This window comes from Palaemon carinicauda, unplaced genomic scaffold (assembly GCF_036898095.1).
Source record: "Palaemon carinicauda isolate YSFRI2023 unplaced genomic scaffold, ASM3689809v2 scaffold6, whole genome shotgun sequence".
Taxonomy (NCBI): Eukaryota; Metazoa; Arthropoda; class Malacostraca; order Decapoda; family Palaemonidae; genus Palaemon; species Palaemon carinicauda.
Window position 1 is genome coordinate 510,276 of NW_027171871.1, and position 25,461 is coordinate 535,736.

Below are 25,461 nucleotides of genomic sequence, written 5' to 3' on the forward strand. Positions count from 1 at the left end.
AGACTGATGTGGTACCTGGGAAGGAAAGGTATTTTATCATCCATCCACTGTGGATTTAGAAGAATGTACTCAACGACTGATGTGTTGATACGACTTGAGTCCTCTATTTGTTAAGTGTTTGCTTCCAAACAGCACCATGTAACAGTTTTTTTTTTTACATTGAAAAGCCATATGATACCATATGGAGATATGGTATACTTGAGACCATTCACGAATTGGGATTAAGAGGAGAGAACCACGGTTTATTCAATCATTTCTTTCACATAGAATTTTTTAATGAGAATGGGGGAAATTATCAGAGATGAAATGTCAGGAAGGAGGAGTTCCCCAGGGTAGTTGGCTGAGTGTAACCCTATTTGCACCAGCAATTAATGGGATATCCTCAGTCATTCCCCAAGATATTCTCTCAACACTATTTGTGGGTGATCTCTCCATATCATTTGCTGGAGCTAGAATGGCAGTGGTTGAGAGAAAACAACAACTCGCAATTGACAAAATTATTCAGTGAGCTGATATGAATAAGTTTAAGTTTCCAACAAGCAGATCTACTATTGTCCATTTCTGTCATATCCGGGGAGTACATTCAGACCTGGATATATATATGAAAGGTCAATGGATCCCATATGTAGGTTGAGCTAAATTTTTAGGATTGATTTTTTTATTGTAGGCTTACATGGGTCCCTCACTTAACCCTGGATAGGTACGGTGGGTCGTACACGACCCCGAGCGTCAAAAAAAAAGAGGTTTTTCTCACGTGACTCACCCCCGTGACTGAATTTGTGGGTGATCGACCTGCAGGAGGTGTCTCCCCTACACGCTCTAGTAGTGTCCAGATGTGCATTGCTGTAGCTGTACTCCTTCCCCGATTTCTGAGACGCGTCGGGGTCGAGCGCGACCGAGTTTACCCTTCTAAGGTAATTTGCATAATTATCAAAGTTATTACGTATTATGAAATTGTCGTAGAATGGTGCAACTTGTATAGGTTATCAGTTGTGGAAAGTCTTGGTGGATTGTTTGGCTACCATGTGCATGATTTTTTTTTTAGTTAAAATGTCGTTCATCACCACGAGGACCATTTTACCGCGAGTGCCCCTTTTCATTTTTTTTCATTTTTTTACCAAGTCATTTTTCCGTAAGATATTGCCAAATAGTGTCGTAAAACTTTTGCTTGTTTAGTGTTGGAAAGTGTGTCTAGATGATCTGGCTACCCATGCGTGACTTTGTTTTTGTCAGATACGACGTAGTTATTGGTATATTGGGTATTTAACTGCGGTTGCCAATTTCTGTTTTTTTTCAATATTTGTAAAAAATTTTACGTAGTAAGGAATTGCCGTATATTATTCATTTTTTTTTCATGTTTATGTGTTAGAAAGTGTGGCTTGATGGTTGGGCTAACACGTGCATGTCTTTTTTTTTATCTGAGATGCCGTATATTAGAATGTTGGGCATTTTACCGCGAGTGCCCCTTTTTCATTTTTTTTCATTTTTTTGCCAAGTCATTTTTCCGTAAGATATTGCCAAATAGTGTCGTAAAACTTTTGCTTTTTTAGTGTTGGAAAGTGTGTCTAGATGATCTGGCTACCAATGCGTGACTTTGTTTTTGTCAGATACGACGTAGTTATTGGTATATTGGGTATTTAACTGCGGTTGCCAATTTCTGTTTTTTTTTCAATATTTGTAAAAATTTACTACGTAGTAAGGAATTGCCGTATATTATTGATTTTTTTTTTCATGTTTATGTGTTAGAAAGTGTGCCTTGATGGTTGGGCTAACACGTGCATGTCTTTTTTTTTATCTGAGATGCCGTATATTAGAATGTTGGGCATTTTTCCGCGAGTGCCCCTTTTTATTTGTTTTGCATTTTTTTGCTTAGTCATGTTACCGTAAGGAATTGGCAAGTAGTGTCGCAAAACTTATATTTTTATAGTGTTGGAAAGTGTTTCTAGATGATCTGGCTACCCATGCCTATTTTTTTTTAAGCCAGATATGGCGTATATATAAGTATGTGCTCGATTTTCCTGTGATTGCCATTTTTTCGTTTTTTCCCATTTCTTTCAAAATTACTACGTACTAAGGAACTATCACAGAGTAATGATTCATTTATATGTTTATTTGTCGGAAAATGTGCCTTGATGGTTTGCCTAGCACGTGGCTGAAATTTTTTTTCTTCTGAAATGCCGTATATTAGAATGGCCATTTTTCCGCGAGTGCCCCTTTTTATTTGTTTTGCATTTTTTTGCTTAGTCATGTTACCGTAAGGAATTGGCAAGTAGTGTCGCAAAACTTATAATTTTATAGTGTTGGAAAGTGTTTCTAGATGATCTGGCTACCCATGCCTATCTTTTTTTTTAGCCAGATATGGCGTATATATAGGTATGTGTTCGATTTTCCTGTGATTGCCATTTTTTCATTTTTTCCCATTTCTTTCAAAATTACTATGTACTAAGGAACTATCACAGAGTAATGATTCATTTAGATGTTTATTTGTCGGAAAATGTGCCTTGATGGTTTGCCTAGCACGTGGCTGAATTTTTTTTTTCTGAAATGCCGTATATTAGAATGTTAGCCATTTTTCCGCGAGTGCCCCTTTTTATTTGTTTTGCATTTTTTTGCTTAGTCATGTTACCGTAAGGAATTGGCAAGTAGTGTCGCAAAACTTATATTTTTATAGTGTTGGAAAGTGTTTCTAGATGATCTGGCTACCCATGCCTATCTTTTTTTTTAGCCAGATATGGCGTATATATAGGTATGTGTTCGATTTTCCGGTGATTGCCATTTTTTCGTTTTTTCCCATTTCTTTCAAAATTACTACGTACTAAGGAACTATCACAGAGTAATGATTCCTCTAGATGTTTATTTGTCGGAAAATTTTGTTTACTTCTTTTTTGATTGAATATCATCAAATTTTTTTAGCTAAAATATTATATTGTTTCACATTTTTTTTTTTTTTCGATTTTATTTCCCTTCAAAAAAATTTTTTTGGGTCAGAATTTTAATTTTATAGTCGTAAAATAATCGACAATTATCCAGCAACCCACCATACAATTTCTATGCATATCCAATAATAATTAGATTAGTAAATAACACCTTGAAATTGACATACCCTTCTTACATTTCAAGTGGCAGATTAGGGAGTCTGAGTCAGTGTGGTTGGCGGCCATTTTGTGGACATATCCGAAGCGTAAGTTGCCCTATCTATATATATTCTTGTTCCCTATAGAATTTGTGATATTTTGGTATATTTTTACCTGCATAAATATCATATTATATATTAAATATATGTATTTTTTTACGAAATTTCTAAGTACTCAAAAAATTACCTTTAGATATGGCCCCTGATATAAATGTAATTTACAAAATAATGAAGATTTTTTTACATATTTCTATTTTAGGATAACATATGTTTATTCCCTAAAAAAATTAGCCACTTCCTATTTCATTTGGGTACCCAAAAAAATTCATGAAATTTGGACAAATTTTTTTGGCCAAAAAAAGTTACCCTTTTTTTCTCATTTCAGATCTTCACCTCCATGGGTCTGACTTCATCCAAAATACATCAAGATGTGTCCTAAACATTCAAGAATCAATTCCTAAAAGGATTTGTGTATATATGTATAAACTTTTTTTTATGAATTTTTATGTCAGGTCTTTTTTTTTTCTACTTAATTTTTTAAAATATTTATAATAAATAGTTTTTCTGCAGATGAGTAGTATTTATCTTTACAGTTGTTTTAAGCATTCATTGAAGTTTTTTTTGGCAAAAGAAAAAAAGAGGTTACTGCAAAAACTGATTTTTCAAGAATTTTTTTTGGCGTCGGGGTCGTTCGCGTCCGAGTATACCCTTAAAGGGGTGTCCGAGGAGTGTACCTATCCAGGGTTAAAGGTGTTTGAAAGCTAAATATCTTGAGGCTCTGAATCCTTTAAAAGTATTGTCCCATACAATGGGGGGGGGGTTGCAGACCGTAAAACTATTTTCATAGTACAATGCCTTAATGTTTCAAGAATTAGTTGTGGGTGTGAATTCTACTCCTAACCCACGCCAAGCCGAATAAAGATATTAGATTCACATCATGCTGGTATTAGATTGTCCACTGTAGCATTTAGAACCTCACCTATTCCAAGTATCGTTGTTGATGCTGGAGAGTTACCCCTAGACGATAACTGAATGACTTCTATTATTTGGTATTGGTTTAGGTTGCAAAGATTCTGGAACTCTTTAGCCTTTCAGACTGCAAGCCTTTTAAGGCACTCGACATACTTTGAGTTGCACCCAAAATCTCCTCAACCTTATGGCTTTCAGGTGAAACTACTATTAAACAGTCTTGATATACTGTACTTGGAAGTAAGGTGCTTCCATTTAAGATGTCATAAACCCTTCCATGGAAATTATCAGAGATATGTTTTTGTAAATATTTTATTGGTGTTAAAAAACATGTATGAATTAGAAGTTAGGTCTCTTTTTAGTAAGCGTGTTGAAGAACATAGGAAATCAACTTTGATATATACCGATGGCTCCAAATGTGGTGCTGGCGTTTGATTTGGAGTATATAGTAGTTGTTTTAACTATAGAGGTGCACTTCTTCCAATATCTTCCATATTTACTGCTGAATTGTATGGCATACTAACCGCTATTGAGAAAAGTGTTAAAAGAGGAGGATAATTTTAACATTTATGGTGAGTAACCCTTTAGTTTTAAAGATTTTAGAATAGCTTTTAAGTACAGTAGTGCCTCACAACACGAAATTAATTCGTTCTGGAGTGGCTTTCGTAAAGTGATTTTTTTTGTGTTGTGAGTCACATTTCACATGCAAATTGCCTAATTTGTTCCGAACCTTACAAACACCACATTAAGTTTCATTATAAAGCTACAGTATAACCATAATGAAATACTGTTCAGCTAAATACATTTGAACCATTCAATATACCTAAACTAAATGTGAATACCTGTAAATTAACGGATTTTGAGCGAAGCGAAAAATCTATTTTTGGGCTCAAGCCATGGCGTCCTGATGGAAGGTTCCTTATTGGTAGCTTCCTTGGGTATATAACTACTAAGATATTCCCAGAGAATTTAACCACAGGTTATCACAGAATTCTAACTTCTGGAGCGAGTATCCTAAAGGTTTCCCTTTAAGACATCGTATATCAACAGGGGACGCATGTATTAACGCGCCACATAGCTATCTGCACCCCACATAGCTATCTGCACCCCACATAGAGTTAACACTTCGATGTGGAGGGGCGGAAAATAGCTGGGGAGCCGTTCCACAGCTATACTCATCCGTGGCTACTTTAGGTACTCGAAACGTAAACAAACGGGCGCCATTGCTAAATGACGTCACGTCCGTCCTTATCCTGATGCCAGTTGCTTGCCGATCACCATGATATAGCAGGACGGGGTGGGGCCTGAAAGGCTGGACAAAGTAGCAGGGAGGGTCCATCAGGACGCCATGGCTATCTCACCCAACAATAGATTTTACGCTTCGCTCAAAATCCGTATTTTGGGCTCAAGCCATGGCGTCCTGATGGAAGAATACCAGAGAATCAATGTATCGTGGTAGATTTCCCCTTGTAGTGTAAGTGCCGAGGGCTTTGAATAGGGTAAGCATAGTGACCTCGATAGAGGTTCCGTGGGGATGAAACTTCCTGCCCCCCTTGGCAGAGAAGTCCCAACGGACCATGCTGAAGATCAAAGTGGTCATCGAAGGGCTACCCACCTTGCGGGGAGAACGTGAAGAACTCGGAGACAAGACAGAATGGTTGATATTCATATAGGAACATTCTCAATGACAGACAAGTGGTGGTTAGGCACTGTATTTTGTAACAAGAGAACGATCTGGTCTCGAAGGTATAGCGCTAGTAAGTATTCAGTTAGGAATATTACATAGCATAGGTGAGTATATAATATGGATTGAACCTATTCTTCATCATTTTTTTAAAAGAAAAAAGGGGATAATGAAACTATGACAACCATGTATTTCATAGTATAAGTAGGAGCGGATTGAGACGCACAAGTAATAAAATAGAAATTTTATTTCACAATTGCAGAATATGGTAAATAAATGCAATAAAGGATGTAAAATTAATTTACAATAAATTATAATGTACATAGTAATGAAAGACTTCGCTCTTGAATCTGAAAGAAAATTTCAAATTATTAGAAGGCACAGGTTCCAGAGGAACGTCAGTCTTTAATAAGGAAAAAACACATCATGCTCTAGGCATGCGGCACTCATGTGACGACTATGACATTTCACCTTGTAAAGAACAGTCTATAAAAAAAAAAACACTAAGTATCTCTGAATTCACTACGTATCACACGAGGGTCAACATAGGCACCCGAAGAGTTAAAGTCCCAAGTAACTCACTGTTCTATGCAGAGTTAGGTGCAGGTTTCATAACACTACCTGCGGCTACCACGAAATGTTTGACTTCATGCACTTGTTTCGCGTAATGCTTGAAGAAAACACGCGAGGATTTCCAGCCTGTGAAACTTTTGAGGCTTTCGAAATTCATACTCTGGAAAAAATTCAGAGACGATGCGACTTTTTTAGGATCATGACCTGCGGGTGTACTGTCAGGATCCGCTCTGCGAATGAAGTAGGTGATTTTCGCTCTTAGTTGTTTCAGTGACAGGTCGCTACCCGATGTTTCTCCTTTGAAGAGTTGGCCTCCACCAAAGTCAGAAGTTCTACGAAGATAGACCTTGAGGCTCTCTACTGGACATAGAGAGGCATCTTCTTTCAGGGGGCAGATTCTCCAAGGGCCCCATCTTTTGGTGGGTAGTTCGTTTTTAGCGAGAAACGTCGGATCCGGGAAGAGGGTAAGGTCTCCTGAGTCTGTAAACAGGATGTGACCCTCGTCCCTTGATAATGCCACTATTTCGTTGACTCGGGCTCCTGAGGCAAGAGCAAAAAGAAATATAACTTTTTGAGTCAGATCCTTGAGAGAGCACGAATCGTTGTCCAAATTGGAGGCAAAATGGAGCACCTTGTCCAGAGACCAGGAGATAGGTTTTGGTGGGGGTGCTGGGCGTAGACGAGCGCATGCCTTCGGCAGTTTATTGAAGATGTCGCTGGACAGATCAATCTGGAAGGCGTACAGTAGTGGTCTAGTCAAGGCCGATTTGCAGGTAGAAATCGTGTTGGCTGCTAAGCCCTGTCCATGAAGGTGAATGAAGAAGGACATGCAAAAATCAATGGTGATTTCCGTAGGATTTTTTTTCCTTGACGAATGAGACCCATTTTCTCCAGGATGATTCGTATTGCCGTCGTGTGGATTCGGTCTTGTATTCCTCGAGGAAGTCTAGACTTTTCTTCGAGATCCCAAACCTCTTCTTCGTGGCTAGGGAGAGAAAATCATGAGATGAAGGTCCCTGACTTTCGATGATGAAGCGAAGACAGTCGACTTCTGTACTTGCTGGGAGAGAACTGGGCCCTGGAGAGGGATCAGCGTGGGTTGTAGCTCCAGGGCTAGGGGGTACCAGTTGCTCCGGGGCCACTTGGGAGCCACTAGGGCCGCTGTCCCTTTGAAGGTTCTCAGTTTGGAGAGGACTTTCAGCAGAAGGTTGGGGGGAGGGAACAGGTAGATCCTGGACCATCTGTTCCAATCCAGTGACATGGCGTCCACTGCTTCTGCCTTGGGGTCCTCGTACGGGGCCACATATCGAGGAAGTTGATTGTTGTCGCTCGTTGCGAAGAGATCGATCTGTAGTTCCGGGACTTGGTGAGAGATGAAGGAGAAGGATCTTGCGTCTAGAGACCATTCCGACTCTATCGGGCTTGTCCGAGATAGAGCGTCCGCCGTCACGTTGCGGAATCCTTGTAGATGAAATGCAGACAGGTGCCATTTCTTCTTCTCTGCCAGACGGAAGATTGGGAGAAGCACCTGATTTATCTGGGGCGATCTTGAGCCTTGGCGATTGAGACATCGAACTACCACCGAGTTGTCCAGGGTTAGACGAATATGGATCGAGGAAGGCGGGGAGAGTTTCTTCAGAGTTAGAAGGACCGCCATGGCCTCCAAGATGTTGATGTGAAACGTCTTGAATAGGGGAGACCATGTTCCTTGAGCCTGTTTTTGGTGGGAGTGACCTCCCCAACCCTCCAGCGAAGCGTCCGTGTGGATGTTGAGTGATGGAGGTGGGTGTTGAAGAGGGATGGACCTTTTCAGGGCCTTTGCTTCCGACCACGGCTTTAGGAGTAACCGAAGTCTGTTTGGGAGCCGTCTCTTGAGGTCTCTTCGAGCGATGGATGCGGAACGTCTCCAGACTCCCGCGGCATCCTTTAGCTGTGCACGCAGCACTGGGTTTGTCACTGAGGCGAACTGTAGAGAGCCTAGAACTCGTTCCTGCTGACGTCTTGAGATCCGTTTGGATTTCAGCAGTCTTTTGACAGACCCTGCTATTTCCTTCCTTTTCTTCTGGGGAATGGAAAGGCGGTGTGACTGAAGATTCCACTGGATTCCTAACCATTGGAACTTCTGAGCTGGAGAAAGGCGAGATTTCTTTCTGTTTATCTTGAATCCCAGGTGTTCCAGAAACTGGGTGACTTTGTTGCAGGATCTTAGACAATCTTCGGGCGATGGAGCCCAGACCAGCCAGTCGTCGAGGTAGGCCATCACCTGGACGCCGCGGAGGTGGAGCTGTTGAACGATGGCGTCTGCCAGCTTTGTGAAGATCCGTGGGGCCACATTGAGGCCGAAGGGCATGGCCCTGAAAGCGTAGCTTTTCCTTTGGAGTCGAAATCCTAGGTAGGAGGAAGCGTGGTGGTTTATTGGAACGTGCTAGTAGGCATCCGCCAGGTCTATGGAGACCGTGTAGGAACCTTGAGGCAGAAGGGTCCTTATCTGTTGAAGAGTCAGCATCTTGAACTTGTTGTTCGCTATGAACTTGTTGAGGGGGGATAAGTCTAGAATGACTCTGAGTTTGTCGGAGTCCTTCTTGGGGACGCAAAACAGTCTCCCTTGGAACCTGGTTGACTTTACCCTCCTTATCACCTTCTTGTTCAGGAGTTCTAGGACATATTTTTCCAGATGGGGTGTTGACTGTTGGAAGAACTGCTGGAAGGTTGGGGGTGGTTGAGTCCAGCTCCAGCCTAGACCCTTCTTGACGATGCTGTGTGCCCAGGGATCGAAGGTCCAACGATCCTGGAATTGGCGGAGTCTTCCTCCCACCAGAAGCACTTCATTGCTTCTGGTTTCCCGAGGGTTTACTACCTCGGCCGCTAGCTCCCTTTCCTCCTCTGCCTCTGGAGGGACGGCGAGATGCATCTCTGCCTGCACCTCTGTTTGAGCCTCTACCTTTGGGACGAAAGGTAGTTGACTGTTGCTCAAAAGCAGGGTTGAAAACCGGCGACTGTGACAAGACCGGTTGGGTGACCAGCTGAAAGGTCTGCTGTGGCTGAGCTGCCACTTGGGGAGTAGCTGATCCCGGAAACTGCTGTCTCTGTTGACGTTGCTGGGGTTTCGGTTTAGTGGGTTTCCTCTTAGGTTGAGGGCCGTCGTCCTGAGAGGATTTCCTTTTCTTCGACATGCCCCACTTGTGGAGAAGGTTCCTGTTCTCCGTGGCGGCCTTGTCGGTGATCTCTTTCACAAGGGAGGAGGGAAAGAGGTGCTTACCCCAGATGTTGGAGGAAATCAGTCTCCGGGGTTCGTGTCTCACTGTGGCACTGGAGAACACGAATTCACGACAGGTTGTACAGATCTTTTACTACGGTCGCCAAATGTGTTTTGGCGAGAACCATGTAGTAGTCAGGGACCCTAGTGTCAGCGGCCATGACTTCGAGCTGTACTTGGAGGGACATGGATGCGGCGAGCCTTTCCTTCGTATCATATTCCCGACGAAGGAGATGGTCATTAAGTTTCGGTAGGTCTTCGTTAAACTGACGGCCAGCGACGTCAGGTTCTAGTTTTCCCACCACAAATATTGACTGGACATCTTTCCAGTGTCTAACATCAGGGGGAGTAGTCAGGGAGAAGGGTCTGCACTCCTCCAGTGCAGGGCAAGGTTTTCCTTCTTCCACTGCCTTATGTACCGCAGTGAAGGCCTTTTCCAAGAAGGGGAGGGTCGCATCTTCTGGTGCGACGTAGGTAGGGTGCTTCTTGCTAAGCGCCAGAAGTTTCGAGCAGGTGAAGCCCCTACTTTTCACTGTATTGGCCAGCATAGCCTGGGCCTTCGCGAGATCGAACACTATAACCTCCTTCAGTTCGGTCTCTTCTTTAGAGGCAGGTTCAGATCGAAGTCGGACGTAACAGTCCGGATAAGCCTCAAAGTTCGGGAAGAGTTCCGCTTCTTCCAGCGCAATCGAGGCGATCTTTTCGCTTATGAAGATCTCGCCCGTCGTAATTTTCATGTGCTCGGCATACCTCCAGGGGTTGGTATCTGAGCATGCGGGGAGGTCCTTAACCGAAATCCTTTTCGGCTGCTTCGAACTTCCCATGTTGGACCTGAAGAACTCATGCGTCTCGCGGAGTTTCTTATCCATGAGAGCCTCAAGCATTTTGAAGATCTCCTGGGTGTTGGATGGGTTGGGATCCCGGGTAGCAGATGTAGACGGGAGTGATACGTCCGTCAGTGTAGGAGTCGGTGTGGGGGTGGAAGGTGGAGCAACCTCCTGCTCCGACTCAGGGTATTCCACCTGGTCTTCCTCATAGTCCAGTTCATCGCCCATGAGGTTCCTCTCCGTATTCTCCGACACTTCCGACATACGTTCCGTGTTGTCGGCATCCAAACGGCACTTGTGCATGGACTGAGCCATGACTACATCCGGTTCCACCGTTATCTGGACGGTGGGGATCTGATCCTTGGGGACCACTGAGTCTGGGGATGCCTTCGGGAAAAGCAAGGCCCTCAAGTCTTCGGTGGCAAGGTATGGTCCGGTGGCGTTTTTCTGGAAGCCACGCACCCACTTGCGTAGCTTCTCTCGAGAAGAGTCCCTAACCTCCGCTGAAGGAGGATTGTCGAACGCCTCGACCAGGCGGTCCTTGCAGACTGTACAGTGCTGCGGGTCCGAAAACTTCAGATCGCCTCTCTTGTTGGCGCAAGGGGCGTGGGTCCTACACGCCGTGTGCCCGTAGAAGTGCGGGCGCTTCACTCCACAGAAGTTGTGGTCACATTTCACGTACTCCTCCTGTAAGAGAAAGAGAACATGAGTATATGGAAGTCATACAAATGACTTATATTATTCTAAAGTTAAATATTAAGAAGTTAACTTTAACTTAATCTTAAGTAATTAATAACATTGTAATGTTAGAGAGTGGAGCGGGAAATGAAGTAGATAGACACATACTCCGTGTATCCCGCCCGGCTGGTTACCCGTAACCTTATCAATAGGCAATTTGTTTGTGGCCGAGGACACAAGACAGAATTCTTCATAGATTGCCAGGGAGGCAGAAGGAATTCTAGCAGGAATTGCCTAAGATGTAAATCTGGGACTGAGACCACTCAGGCCATTAAAATGGGGGTGTAGAAGACCCCATAGGGCAACGGTTTCCGGCAACCAGCCGTGCTAAGATACACACAGCATGCTGGAAAATTGTGATATGCAAGAAGACAGCACGGCTATTAATAGAATGGTAAGACAATACCTATCTATTTAGGTAGCCAAGCCATCTGGTTGCAGTGTAGGGCTATCAGCATGGTGTTGATAGCTGGGAGAAGGGGTGCAAGTCTCTTGGCGTCTCCGGAAGGCGCCGGCAGACCAGCGGCACGCCGGAGGCCGCTCCAGCAGAGTTTCTGGCATTAGTGAAGACACATAGAGAAGTCAGGAGTATTGCCAAAATGGCGGCCGCCGGCACAGCGGCGGCACGCCGGCGGGAGGCAGCGGCTCCGGCTGTCGGCTTGGTGACAGGGTCATAGGATAGGGAAAGTGGATATAGCAAATCCGGACCGCCGGCAATGGATGCCGGCACGCCGGGGGCCGGCCTGATGGACGGACGACCGAAGCTAGGGGGTATAAGGGTAGGCCATCGGCTGTACACCGACGGGACACAGAGGACTGTCGGCCAGGGGGGAACAAGGAATGTGTCACCAAGGAGGGAGGGCGGTATCGCCGGCAGTAGAGGCGGCAAGGGACCAGCACCAGGACAGGAAAAGAGACAGAAGGAGGGATGGAGGGGTAAGGACACGAACCCCATAGCATCCCACCTGAATGGGTGTACCCATGATAGAGGCTAGCCCTATCACCCAATGGCAGGGGGCCGGCAGGTGGCCGGGAGCCAGAGTAGCCCAAGGGAGGGCTAGGGAACACCCAAGAGGGGGAAGAACCCCTGCGGACAAAACGCATCCAGTGGCTAACCCCATAGGACACTATGAAGGGTATATGTACCAGAGTGGACTGCACACAGGGACTCAAGATAGCCCTGTCACTCCACCCTAAGGAGGAGTTGTAGGACAGGGGACAGATGGGTATAGGCTAACCTAAGTATAGGCTATGCCATACAAGGGATAGGTGGGGAGGGGAGAAGAAGCAGGGTGTTCCATACGGGAGGCTCTGTACCAAAGCGGCCACCAAGGAAGGGAGGACGCTCCCTAGCCTAAGGTAGGCAGCCTGGCTGAGAACGGTGCATGGGTACCGTTTCAAGCAAGGCACAGAACTAGCTCCCCCCGAGGCCTAACCTAGAGCAGGGATGTTACAACCTAAGCTAGGAAGGCTGGAAGACGTATCGCAATTGCAAGGAAGGTCAGGTAACCTAACCTCAGCAATTGAGGAAGGGCAGGCCGTTCCTCATTCTCGGACGCAACCCTAAGGGGGGATCATTCCCTTAGGGAGGACAGAGAAGCCATAGGTACTCTGGTATGAACTTGATCCCCTTACGTGGTAGGGGGAGCAAGGCTACACAGAGGGAATGCCCTAAGGCAGGGGGTGAAGGGAGCATATAGGGGTCTTACATTTAGATTAGGTTAGAAAGGCACACTATCAAACCTATCCCCTATATGGTCCCTGAAGGCGAAAACACTTGCATCACAGTAAACAGTATCATAAAATAATGCCACTATCTTCATAACTTAACCTAGGATCACTGTAATATATCATGCATGAACACTGGTGATAGGCGCTCTGGCCTAGGGGCTAAGCTAGCGATCTAGCATGGGGTCAGGCGATGACCGATAAAAAAGCGTCAAAACACGATATATGAAGTTCCTAGCTATGAAGACTAAAAAACTAATACCTGTAGTATCAATTAGTTAAAAGGCCGGAATAAGCTGTTCAGGCTAGCTAAATAACGCATGCAGGGTAACAGCGACACCATAAAATGGCATGTCCGGTAGTAGCACAGCTCTGCCAGAAAACATAAAATATCTCGAAAAGTAAAAGTTACTTTACGGTCAGAGCTTATTTAAACAATACTGGGACCTGGTACTCAACTTTCCAGAAGAAGGCGAGGCCGAAGATGCAAGCTGATGAAAATAGCACAAGGGAAAATCCGTCTTAGCAAGGCAAGCTACTAGAAGAAGGATGAGGACGGACGTGACGTCATTTAGCAATGGCGCTCGTTTGTTTACGTTTCGAGTACCAAAAGTAGCCACGGACGAGTATAGCTGTGGAACGGCTCCCCAGCTATTCTCCGCCCCTCCACATCGAAGTGTTAACTCTATGTGGGGTGCAGATAGCTATGTGGCGCGTTAATACATGCGTCCCTTGTTGATATACGATGTCTTAAAGGGAAACCTTTAGGATACTCGCTCCAGAAGTTAGAATTCTGTGATAACCTGTGGTTAAATTCTCTGGGAATATCTTAGTAGTTATATACCCAAGGAAGCTACCAATAAGGAAGCTACCAATAAGGAACCTTCCATCAGGACGCCATGGCTTGAGCCCAAAAAAGTAGTTATTACAACACAATGTAATAATAAATGGAAAATAATACAATACATACAGTACAATACTGTACTAATATAGTTACCCCTATTATAGACTCCAACTACATTTTCTGTCTGAACTCATTTTCGTCAGTTCTGTGATGGGTGACTATTTTATTCTAGGCCTGGCTGCCAAATCTCTTTTCTTAAAGTGAAACATTTTTCGTAAAGTGAGTCATAAAAATATTCACATCTCGTTTCGTAGCTTGAAAATTTCGTAAGCATAGTTTTTCGTGAATAGAAGTATGACTGTATAGGCCTGAAAGGTTTAACAGTTCGATTTTACAGGGTTCCGGCTCACGTAGGTGTGTCTGCAAATGAAGAGGCAGATTTACTGGCAAAGAGTGCTGCAGCCGAGTTAGTTGCTATCAAGAATGTATCCCATTCCCTGTAATGATTTTTTACCAGCAATCAAGAATATTTATTTATTACAATTTGCAACAGCATTGGGATAGATTAACACGTTGACTGCGATTGGCAATGTTGTGAAACGGCCCAATGGGCGTTATCTTTAACCCCAATTAAAATCAGTAACCAGCTAGCTATTGACGTGAGAATTGTTATGGTGTATCCGTAAGGTAAGCCGAGTGCTCAGCCAGTGTAAAAAGCGTGACTTTATGTGGTACACTTCGCCTGACATAACAAAAGTCGTCATTACAGGCGTTGTGTACCTAATATGGACATAATAGATGTGGTCATATATGGCTCAAGTCGCCCAGAACGATTAGAGATAGTTCTGCTGGCGTTGTGTGCCGAATATGGTCACACTTTGGATGTTCAGTTATGGTGCATATCGCTCAGACTGATCTAGGGAATTACTGTATGCAACATGTACCAGACGTGGCTCATACTCAGTGTGACAGACACACATATATAACACCTTTGTAACACCTTTGTATGTTTTCATATGTGCACATAAAATTTGTAGTACACATGTGTGTATATAGGAATATATATAAACATACACTTGAATATAATACATATAAGATGTACATACATGTTACATACACACACATTAGGAAACATATATACAGGCTGTATTTTTGGCAATATAAATTTATATTTTGCATAGATAAAAGTATTTACATACAAGTAAATTATTTAGGTCTTCTTCAGTTATTCATATATATCTGTCCATCTGTATACGGTAGCCCATCTTTTTGTACCTGTCTATCCACGTATATACATACATATATTCACACTTATGCGAGAGAGGAATAAAATGTGGAAAAGAACTCTTCCTTATGTCTGTATAAGAGAATATATTATAATATAAAATACTAGAAAATTAGATAAAGGAAGTAACAGAAAAAGGAATGACACATACACACACAAAATGGGTAGTTTATATATATATATATATATATATATATATATATATATATATATATATATATATATATATACACTTGCATATACAGACTGATATACAAATTACCCATTGTCCCAATACGATGAAAAATTAACGTCCCAGAGAATATTTGAATTCTTGCCTTCCTTTTAGTACCATATGTATGTATGTATATTTACTGTATGTATGTATGCATATATATATATATATATATATATATATATATATATATATATATATATATATATATATATATATTTATATATATATATATATATATATATATATATATATATATGTGTGTGTATGTATGTATGTATGTATGTATGTAAGAATTACTTTCTCTGTCATTTCTACTTATTCCTTTATATTATATATATACACACTGTATATACGCAAAAGCGTACATATGCATACAGAAAACATTCCCTGACTGAAGCTACCGGCCCCAAAGCCAAGACAAGAAGGCTTTATCGTTCCTGTTATGAAATACTGTCACAAAATAAAGGAAGTTCTGTAGCTCAAAAGAAAGCACGAAGAGTAAACACAATGTGAGAATTGTTAGGGTAAACCTTTCCTTTGTCTCAGTTGTTTCAACTTGAGACATTCAGTTTGAAGAATATAAATTTGTGTATATTATTAGTTTTTCTTATGTAGAAGCAAAACAGAAAAAATTTTAATTTTATACTTGTACTCTAAATACTACATGATTTCCTTCATCATACATGGATATTTTTTCACCAAGAAAAGGACACTATTTTTTTTTCAGAAGTGAAATGTTTACTAAACTGATTTATTTTTCTATTGAATTTATATAAATATAATTTAGGGTTAAAAGGATAGCATTTTTATTGATCTAATGATAATGTTTTCTATTTTTTTTTACTGAATGAAAGAAAGAATTAGAAAAAAAATATGCCCCTTTTGCTAGCATGTGAAGATTATTTTCAGTAATAAATAAAGTGTTTAGTTAATGTTCTAGTTTATTTTAATTAATTTCCAATATGTTACAATAATATTTTGGTAAAAAAGGCCCATTTTGATAAAATTTGATACTTTAAAAAAAATATATAATTCTTAGCATGTGTACCACATAGGGTACACATCGCTCATTCAGAGAGTCCTCTGTGAACCATATGTGGAGCACATCGCAGTCAACGTGTTAACCAAAAATAAGATGAGAAAAATTGCTATTGTTATATCCCCTTGAAGGTATAATGGGATGCCCTGAAAATGGGAGATTACTCTTTGTCCCCTCCGCATTGGTCACACTCAGATGATATGAGTTTCTGCTGGCTGGCCAACACCGACCATATTGCGATGACTGTTTGATACCCTTGACAGTGAGGCATTTGTTGACTGAATGCCCCACTTATAGCACAGAAAGAAATAAATATCTAGTTGAGGCTCGGAGTGAAGATGGCAGGTTCATCCTTGCCAAGATCCTTAGACATGTGTCGTGAAATGCTAGTGGTATTTTTATATTTTTTATCAGAAGCAGGTCTTCTTAATGCTATTTAATTACTATGATATAATTACTTTTCTGGTTTTGATTGAATATTCTTTTAATCCTTATTTATGATAAACGATATCGGCATCAGTGACCTTCGATGTCATGATGCCAAAGAACTTCAAATCATTCATTCATTATTCAAACAAAGCCAGAATGAAAGACTTAAAACATTTCATCAGGATAGATTGATCATCTAAAATCTTTAAAGATGTCCTCAATTTGCCAATCTTGAGAACAATTGAAGAATAAACAGAATGTGTGTCTTTTTCTGAAGTGAATTTACAATCAAGAATTGCACCCTAGAATTTTGAATTATATGTATACAGTCAGAGAGACATATTCAAATGAAAAATCTGAATGTTATGGAGATATTTTCCTTGACCTATCTACAATTATATTTAGCATTTTATTAAGCTTCATCTCTGTCTCCAAAATTTGCACCATGCACTAATTTCAGCTAGAACTGTTAAGGAATTTAGCAATCCTGAGCCTACCTTTAGGAAATGGAATTGGTGTAAAGAGATGAGCATCATCTGTCTATTTTAATGGTAAAACAACATAATTTGTGTATGTAATATAAAAAGTTAATGGTTGAGAACACCACCATATGAAATGACAAATATTGTATCTGTGTAGACTCTATGGTGCACTTCAACAACTAATAGTTGTAATATATTACCTTAAAATTCAATAAAGATGCCAAGAAGTGATTTTACCCCATCGGTTCATGTTAGACACAATCTTCTGTGTAGAACTTGAAATATTATCAACATTTTGAGAAAAACTTCACTCGGAAGAAAATTATTACTCCAAACTGCTACTTTTCATTGAGTTTGAATAGTCGATCTAAGCCTTACTACCAATAATTTCATTCTAGTTCACTTTTGTATTTTGAATGGAAGTGGTTTTTCGGATGGCTTTTGCATGCCAATATAAGAAGGCTAGCAAATGAGTTTGTGGTGAAGCAATTTAATTATTCCATTTTTATAAAATATTTTCTACATAAACAGTTGGATACAAAGTTTGACCCTTTTACCAGTATTTTTTCATAGCTAAGAGCCGAGGCTTTACAGAAAGTAAGGCAGCTAGCTGATGGAGATCTTCAGGTACATGCACAAGAGTATGGGCTCTTATGTCCTTTGAATGACAAACATAAGTGGTTGGGGGTATTCAGACCAGCAGACCATATATTGAATGTAGCCAGATTACTAGTATTTGGTATGTATGAAAAAATATATTGTTTAAATTTTCAAATGCAAAATTTGTGAAAGAAGCTCTTTGTTTAATTGATTAAGTCTTATTATTTATTTTACAGATATGAAGCATTTTAGAAAATGAGATTACAGTACAGTACAAGAGATGAAAGCAGAATGTAAAGCAACAAGCAGACCTTTTTTTACATCTAGGTCAGATAGCCACAAAGTAAAAAATTGTATTCTACATTACACTTCATTAAGATGGAAAAATACAGTTCCCTTTATGAACAACATTGCTGGGTATCACAACTATAAGATCTTCATATCCTGTTAATTTCTGGGTATTGTGTGGGGCGAAAGGTATGTTACGGGAGAGGAAGAGCTAGATATTTATGAAAGCACTAGAATTCAAGAAGAAACGAAGTGCATTCTTGGTAGCAGACATCAGCATAGGAAGTAGGAAGAAAAATTGACATAGATATTCACACCATACAATAAAGGGGTTTTGATGAAGAAAAAAACCTATTTTTTGGGAAGTTGGTGTGTTGTCCCTAATGACCTTCCAATGAAATGCCAAAACTGGGAATCCAATACAGCATAAAATACCAAATAGATATTGTCTTCCCTGTATCAGTATTCAAAGTCCTGACTTTGGTGGTATAAGGGAATCTCTTGGGGTAAGGCTCTGTTGAACCCATACCTGCATTTCCAATGCTAGAATTGTCTGTCAACTGCTGATATGTCATCTCTGAGAATCAATACTAATATTAGGGGCAATGCCTCCTGGGGGTATGTTTACCACCTAGTTGCTAGCTTTATGTCTGAGGTAAGACTCATGTTCCAATTTCTTTCACAAGTCTATAGAGATGGAAGGGGCTTTGGGACCACATGGCACCTCCCCAAATAAAGGGGTTAGGATGTTGTGTGGTCCCTAAAGAGGTCCCTAAAGACTAATACCAGAGCAACACTAAAGTAGACCCATATACCACAAAGTTCAAGTTACTTACAACCAAGGAAATGACTAACAAGTCAGTCACTCGACACATAAGAGAAGATCCCTGAGAAAGGAGCTAGATGCCCATCATGGTGCCTCTGCTAAGGGATCAACTTAAGGGATCCCCTCTTCTACCCGATTCCCCTCGTACTTTCCTCGGACAAGCTGAGCACCATGCACATTATATGCTTCTTTTAGTGTGTTATAAACGCCCTGTGCCCAGGGAAACCCATGTAGCTCAGGATGTCTTGAAATTGTATATTAGAAAATTAGGACAACAAGAAAGTATTTTTTCTTATTATTGGTTTTAGAGATGGAAAGAGGAAAAGTAATACCTGGAGATATGAGTATAATTCATTCCTGGACTGAGCTCATAAGTATATTTTCTTGTATTTCAATTCAGTTTTTCCCATATAAAGTAACTGACAAAAATTTAATCTGTTCTGGTCCTTTAAAATCACCCAAATCATATTTATATTTTTGGATATTCAGAATGCATACGATAGTACTAAAATCCTTTCATTTCCTATTTTTATTAGACATTTTATTGGTGTAAGAACATTTCAAACTCATATAGATAATATTTATTTTAAATATTTTAACCTTTGCGCTGATGTGCCCCAGGGTAGTTTCTTAAGTGGAACTCTCTTTTGCATTGGTAATGGAAAATTAACTTTCTTGTGAACAACTTTGGTATATAATACTCTTCAAACAATTGCCACATGTAAAGAATTACAAATAATGGCACAATAAATTTAGTATGGACTGTGTTTATTGATTTAAAACTTTTTGCAGACAAAAGTCATGTTTTATCAGGATAGCAGATGGAAGCAAAATTTAGATATCAATCTCATATTGGGTGATGCTTAAATTCAATTCCAAGATGGGGTAAAGTTTTTTGGGACTAACATTTAATACCTACCTCAATTGGAAAGCATGTATATCTTGCATCAAATCTAAATGTAGTAATGCTCTTAACCTATGATAAAATCATCTCACAATATTGGGTACAATGAGATCTACTATACTTATTATATGTAGAGCATTGGTATTTTCCAGGAAAGCTTATGGAAACCCAATATATGGATGATGATCTAAATCCACTTTGTAACAATGTGAAGTGCTTTGAAGATCCTATCCACCCTTTCTCCAACTAAGAGGCTATTGAACCAAAACAATGTATTTGTAAACAATCTTGAACCTCCATCCCTAATTAAAGCGAAGAGACTAATACAGTCTAAAACATCAGGATGAACCTCATCCAATCATGTGTTTTTCCTACACCTTGGATCATGAAAAAACAAGAATATGCTCATATTTTGCATTATTAAAGAAATATAATCCTACTCAGAATTAATATTAACAACATACCTTGGAACACATTCAAATGTGATAACCTCACTATGATATACTGTACATACTTATGGCTCTAAATATTTGATGGTTGCAGGTTAATTTTACTTTACTTTACTTTGACGGTTTCTTTTCCGGTCCCATACAGCAGGGAAATCCTGCGCTCTACAGGACCTCTACTGTCGTTTTATCTTGTTCGTTTAGACTACTCAACATTTCGTATCACGTATTGCTCATTTACTGTTGAATCGTCACTATCAAACGACTCACGAAATAAGAAAGTCTTCAGTTTCCTCTTGAAAGCCTTATGTCTTCAATTATTCGGATGTCTCATGGGAGCTTATTGTATAGTCTTGGGGCAGCATATTTAAAGGCTCTGGAGCCTACAGTAGACATATATCTAGGTTCCATTAGTTTGAAACCGTCTGTAACTATTCTCTTGTCGACACGATTTGTTGGCTGCGCAATATGTACCAATGCTCTCAAGTATTTTGGACGACCGGTTCTGATAACTTGGTGGTATTGTATATATTTTAAATTCAATTCTCGCTTTAATCGGCAGCCAGTGTAAATCAATTAGTATAGGGGTGATAATTTTTCTAGGTGGGGCATCTTTTATCAGTCTTGCTCCTCCGTTTATTATGTTTGGTAATTTTTAAGTTGTACTTTTGGTAAATTGTAATAGATGGAGTTGCAGTAGTCAATCCTGGTAATAACAGTTTATCACAAGTTTCTTTACAGAATTTTCATCCAGGTAATTTTTTATAAAAGCAATATTTCTTAGATGATAACCAGCAGTTTTTATTACATTATTTATTTGGGCATTTAGAGACAAGTTACAGTCAAGAAATGACCTATATCACAAACTTTACTAGATATCAACACCGAGTCATTATTTATGTTCATTTGAATATCACCCAAGCTTCTCACAGTGTTTCTCTTTCCACCACCTTGAACTCAGTTTTCTTCTCATTTAATTCAAGTTGTTTAATTGTCATCCATTCTCCAACACTATCAAGGATTCGGTTTAGAGTTTCAGCAGTGTCATCTATATCATTTATGGTGGAGTAAAATTGTGTCATCCTCAAATAGTTTGAACTTCACACGATGTCTTTGTAGTATTTTTGATAGACCGATAGTATAGCTGCAGAATGAGATTGGGCCAAGTACACTCCCCTGGGGTACCCCTCTGTTTAAATGTTCATATAATGAATAAGAGTTTCCAATTTGCACACAGTAATTTCTACCAACCAAGTAGTCTTTTAGGCATTTGGAGAGCTTGATGTTTAATACCGATGCACCATAGATAATTTAGTAGCAGTTCATGCACAACTGTATCAAAAGCCGCACTGAGATCGAGTAATATTAAAATACCACATTTATTTTCATCCATCATTTCCAGCATATCATTTACAATAGAGCAGATGGCTGTCTCCATAGAGTATAGTTTTCTGTAAGCAGATTGGTTGTCAAGCAAAGCTTCTACTACTTCTAAATTACTCTCTAGTTGTTCAAGAATTATGTATTCAAGCACTTTTTAAACAAAGGATAGATTCGAAATAGGTCTATATGAGCTTAATTCTTGGTAGTCCAGAGCACTTTTTAGAACTGGTGTGACTATAGCCATTTTCTCAGATTTGGGAAACTTTCATTCTTCAGTGCTTGTATTTGCTATTCTCATTGTTATTTTGGCTAGACTACAAAAATTCCTTTCCCCAATTACTTCAGATATATGTAAGGATCGATTGCACAGTTTGTATTCTTGAAGTAGCATCAGACAAAACAAGTCAATTCTCATTAAGGTTGTGGTGGCCGATGTGGTAACGTCCCTGACTGGTGAACGCCAGACTGGGGTTCAAGTTCTGCTCAAACTCGTGCTCAATCCCTAAATGCCCTGCATATGGACTTTCATGTACAATGTGGATGGATCGTCTAATTAAAGAGGGAGGAAGAACTACCCGTGCACAAAATTCCCCTCCCCTCTTCTCGTAAGCACAATATAAGACATCATTTTCAATAAAAAATTTCTCACGAGGCACATTGAGAAATGACGGATAACTCTCAGATTCCCCTTTAACCACTGCTCACATTCTTTCCATCCATTCCTCTTTTTTTCTGTCCCTCTCGGATTCTTTTATGTCCCAACCTCTCAATTCAATCAAACCTGCATCGTCAGGGCATTCATTCTAGACACCCCTGGTCATGCCCTCGGTCATCCACATATATTCCCCTTAGCCGTTCGTATCTCTCTCTCTCTCTCTCTCTCTCTCTCTCTCTCTCTCTCTCTCTCTCTCTCTCTCTCTCTCTCTCTGCCTACTGCATGTGCATTGCGAGAACTCTCATCCCGTTCTCTATTTTCTCTATTATGATGAGTGTCTTCAGTGTTTTGGTTACGTTCTTCGTTCCTCTTTTGTGCCCTAGTTGTTACTCCTATTACTGCACTTCTAGAGAGAGCATCAGCTACCTTGTTAGCTTTCCCTTATATTTGGTGAAAACCCTTTATATTAAACTCTAACAATCTGTCAATCCATCTCGCTAGACGAGAGGTCAAATAATTTTTATAATACAAATCACTTAGGGGCGATGGTCACTTTGCAACTCAATCGACTGACCTAATAGAAAGAACCGATGCCTTTCTAGAACCCAAAGAATGACCAAAGCCTGTCAATCAAATGTACTATAATTCTTTTCTGCCCATTTTAACGCCCGGGAAGCAAAACAAATGGGTCTCTCTGCCTTTATCATCTCGTTGAGAAACTACACCACCAATAGCTACGCTACTCGCATCTGTTGTCACTAAAAACTGGCGATTAACTCTAGGATATTGCTAGTTAAAGCAGCTTTCAAATGGTTAAAGGCCCTTTCTTCTTCCTCTCCCCAATTTATTACTTTTTGTTTCTTTAAAGCATCTAAGGGTCTCGCTATCTCTCCAAAACCTCTTATGAATTTATGGTAATACCCAGCGAGCCCAAGGAACCCAGCTACTTCCTTAGAGTTACGTGTCCTGGGGAAATCTGTAATAGCCGCTACTTTACTGGGGCAGGGTTGGATACCGTCTGGGGTTATTATGTGACCTAAAAATTCCACCTGTTTACAGAAAAATTTGCACTTTGACAAATTTATTTTCATACCATTATGTCGCAATGCTTCTAAAACTTTACGAATATTATTATTATGTTCTTCGGCCGTTTTCCCTATAATTATGATATTATCTAAATAAACAAGAACATTATGGCCAATTAAGGGCGAAAAAACTGCCATCATTACTCTAGAAAAATGTCTTGGAGCATTTTTAACACCCAAAGGAAGAAAATTAAACTGAAATAATTAATGGTTAGCTATAAATGCCGTTTTACATTTACTGTCTTCCTGAATGGGTATGTGATAGTATCCAGATTTTAAATCAACAGTTGTAAAATATTTGCTATCCCGTATTTTCACAAGTAATTCTTCGATTGAGGGCAATGGGAATGCATTATCCTTAGTCATTGCATTCAATTTCCTATAATCAACACACAATCTTGCCGAGCCATCCTTTTTCCTAACAGCTACAATTGGAGAAGCCCAGGGGGATTTGCTCTCCTCGATAATCCCTTGTTCCCTTAATTTATTAATTTCCTTTTCTATCTCTCCCTGGAAATGAATGGGTACCTTATAAGCCCTTGACCTGATCGGGTCTGCCTGCCCAGTTTCAATGCTAAGGGGAAATCGATCACTCCTCCCGGGTGGCTCATCTCCAATTGCAATTACATCGAAATAATTATTGACAATGTCACTAACTACAGGCTGATATTCTGAGGGACATAATTTTCGCGCTTGCATAATCAAATTCTTAGTGTGTTCGTCTGTGCAGGCTGAAATTGTGGCTCCCAACATCCCATTATAATCAATTTCACATAACTCTTAATTCACACAAAGAATCACTTCCTAAAACAACTTTTATTCGACAAATTAACTATCGTTATATCAGCTCTGTTCTCTTTAATCTCTGTCAAGCTCTCTAATATCATATGGGCCCAATTGTCATGGGGTTTAACAACTACCTTGGTTCCTTCCGCAAGAGGGCGACACGTGGTCCACAAATATGCTCGTAAGGGTCTGGGGGGACAACACTTCTCCTCTCTCAGGTACAGCTGTTACCCTACTTAAATATCTCTCCGAGCTAACACACGCACTCACTATCTCATGACTTTCTATCGGCAAAATGTACCCTCCTGCTTTTACTGTTATTGTATCTTTTCCCCAAAAAATGCAAATTTGATTATTAGATATAAAGTCTACTCCTAGGATAGCCTCAATTCCTGGAATTCCCAAGGTGGGCAAGACAAAAAGATTAGGTGTGAACTTCACAGACCCCACCTTAAACTGGACGATTGATGTATGGTTTATGTGTAGTTTATTTCCTCCTGGCGTGTCATGAACAATGGATGCCGCTGGCTGTAGTGGATTTGAGGAGAATTTTTTTTCAATCAATGAAACACTGGCTCCCATGTCAATCAGCGCTCAGATGGATTTATCTTGCAGATCGATCCTAACTGCTGACATTCCCAGCCTGCCATTACGAGATATGGAACACGGGCCGATGACCTCAGCTGCCATACGGCTGCCCCCTGGTCCTCTCCCTAGTGCTGTGGGGGTGAAGTCGGGGGTACCGATGGAGGTCCCAGTGTCTGCTCTGTCACGTCTGTCGTCACTGCTTGTGATGTCATGCGGGGGGCCATCGAACTCCCTCGCCTCCCCCTTCCTCTGTTCCCTTTTCCTCGGACGTTGGGCTGGGGGAGGTGTGCGCGCGCCCCAGCCCGCACGCCCTGGGCATTTTTTGCTGGGCACTCTTGAGATAAATGACTGTAGGCCTGACAAGTGTAACAGGGGTGGATCCTTTGGGATGGGGCACTCCACTCGTCGGTGCCCCTCACCCCCCCCCCCCCCCAGTGCCAACATCTGAAGACTTTGCTAATCTGCCGACTGCATGCCCCCTTACCACTCTTCGGGGGCCGAACTCCTCTCATGGCTGCCAACTTTTCGGAATCGGCCCTGTTATTTCCAGTCCTTTTTTCTTCTGGCAAACTGTCTTAAAATGTTTTGTATCGCACTCACTACGTCTGCTAACAAGCGATTGTCATCGAAGAAATAACCACATAAATACGGGTTTACTAATCTGTGAATATGTTTACGGGCAGTTGCCTTTTTATC

General features: G+C 40.8%; 1 protein-coding gene across 6 annotated transcripts in view; it reads left to right on the top strand.

Moving 5' to 3' along the window:
• Nucleotides 1-25,461, top strand: part of LOC137637239 (mitochondrial ribosome-associated GTPase 1) — a 410,833-nt gene that overhangs the window by 253,921 nt on the left and 131,451 nt on the right. For 2 of the 6 annotated variants that reach the window (XM_068369499.1, XM_068369505.1), the window contains one exon: nucleotides 18,041-19,681. The exons of 3 other annotated variants lie outside the window; for them this stretch is intronic. Coding sequence is in view for 1 of the 3 variants with exons in the window: in XM_068369505.1 (XP_068225606.1) it covers nucleotides 18,041-18,056 (16 nt within the window). In the remaining 2 variants the exon portion in view is untranslated. Of the gene's footprint in view, nucleotides 1-14,149; nucleotides 14,169-18,040; nucleotides 19,682-25,461 lie in introns of those variants that run through there. One more of the 6 variants, XM_068369502.1, reaches the window with a different exon arrangement.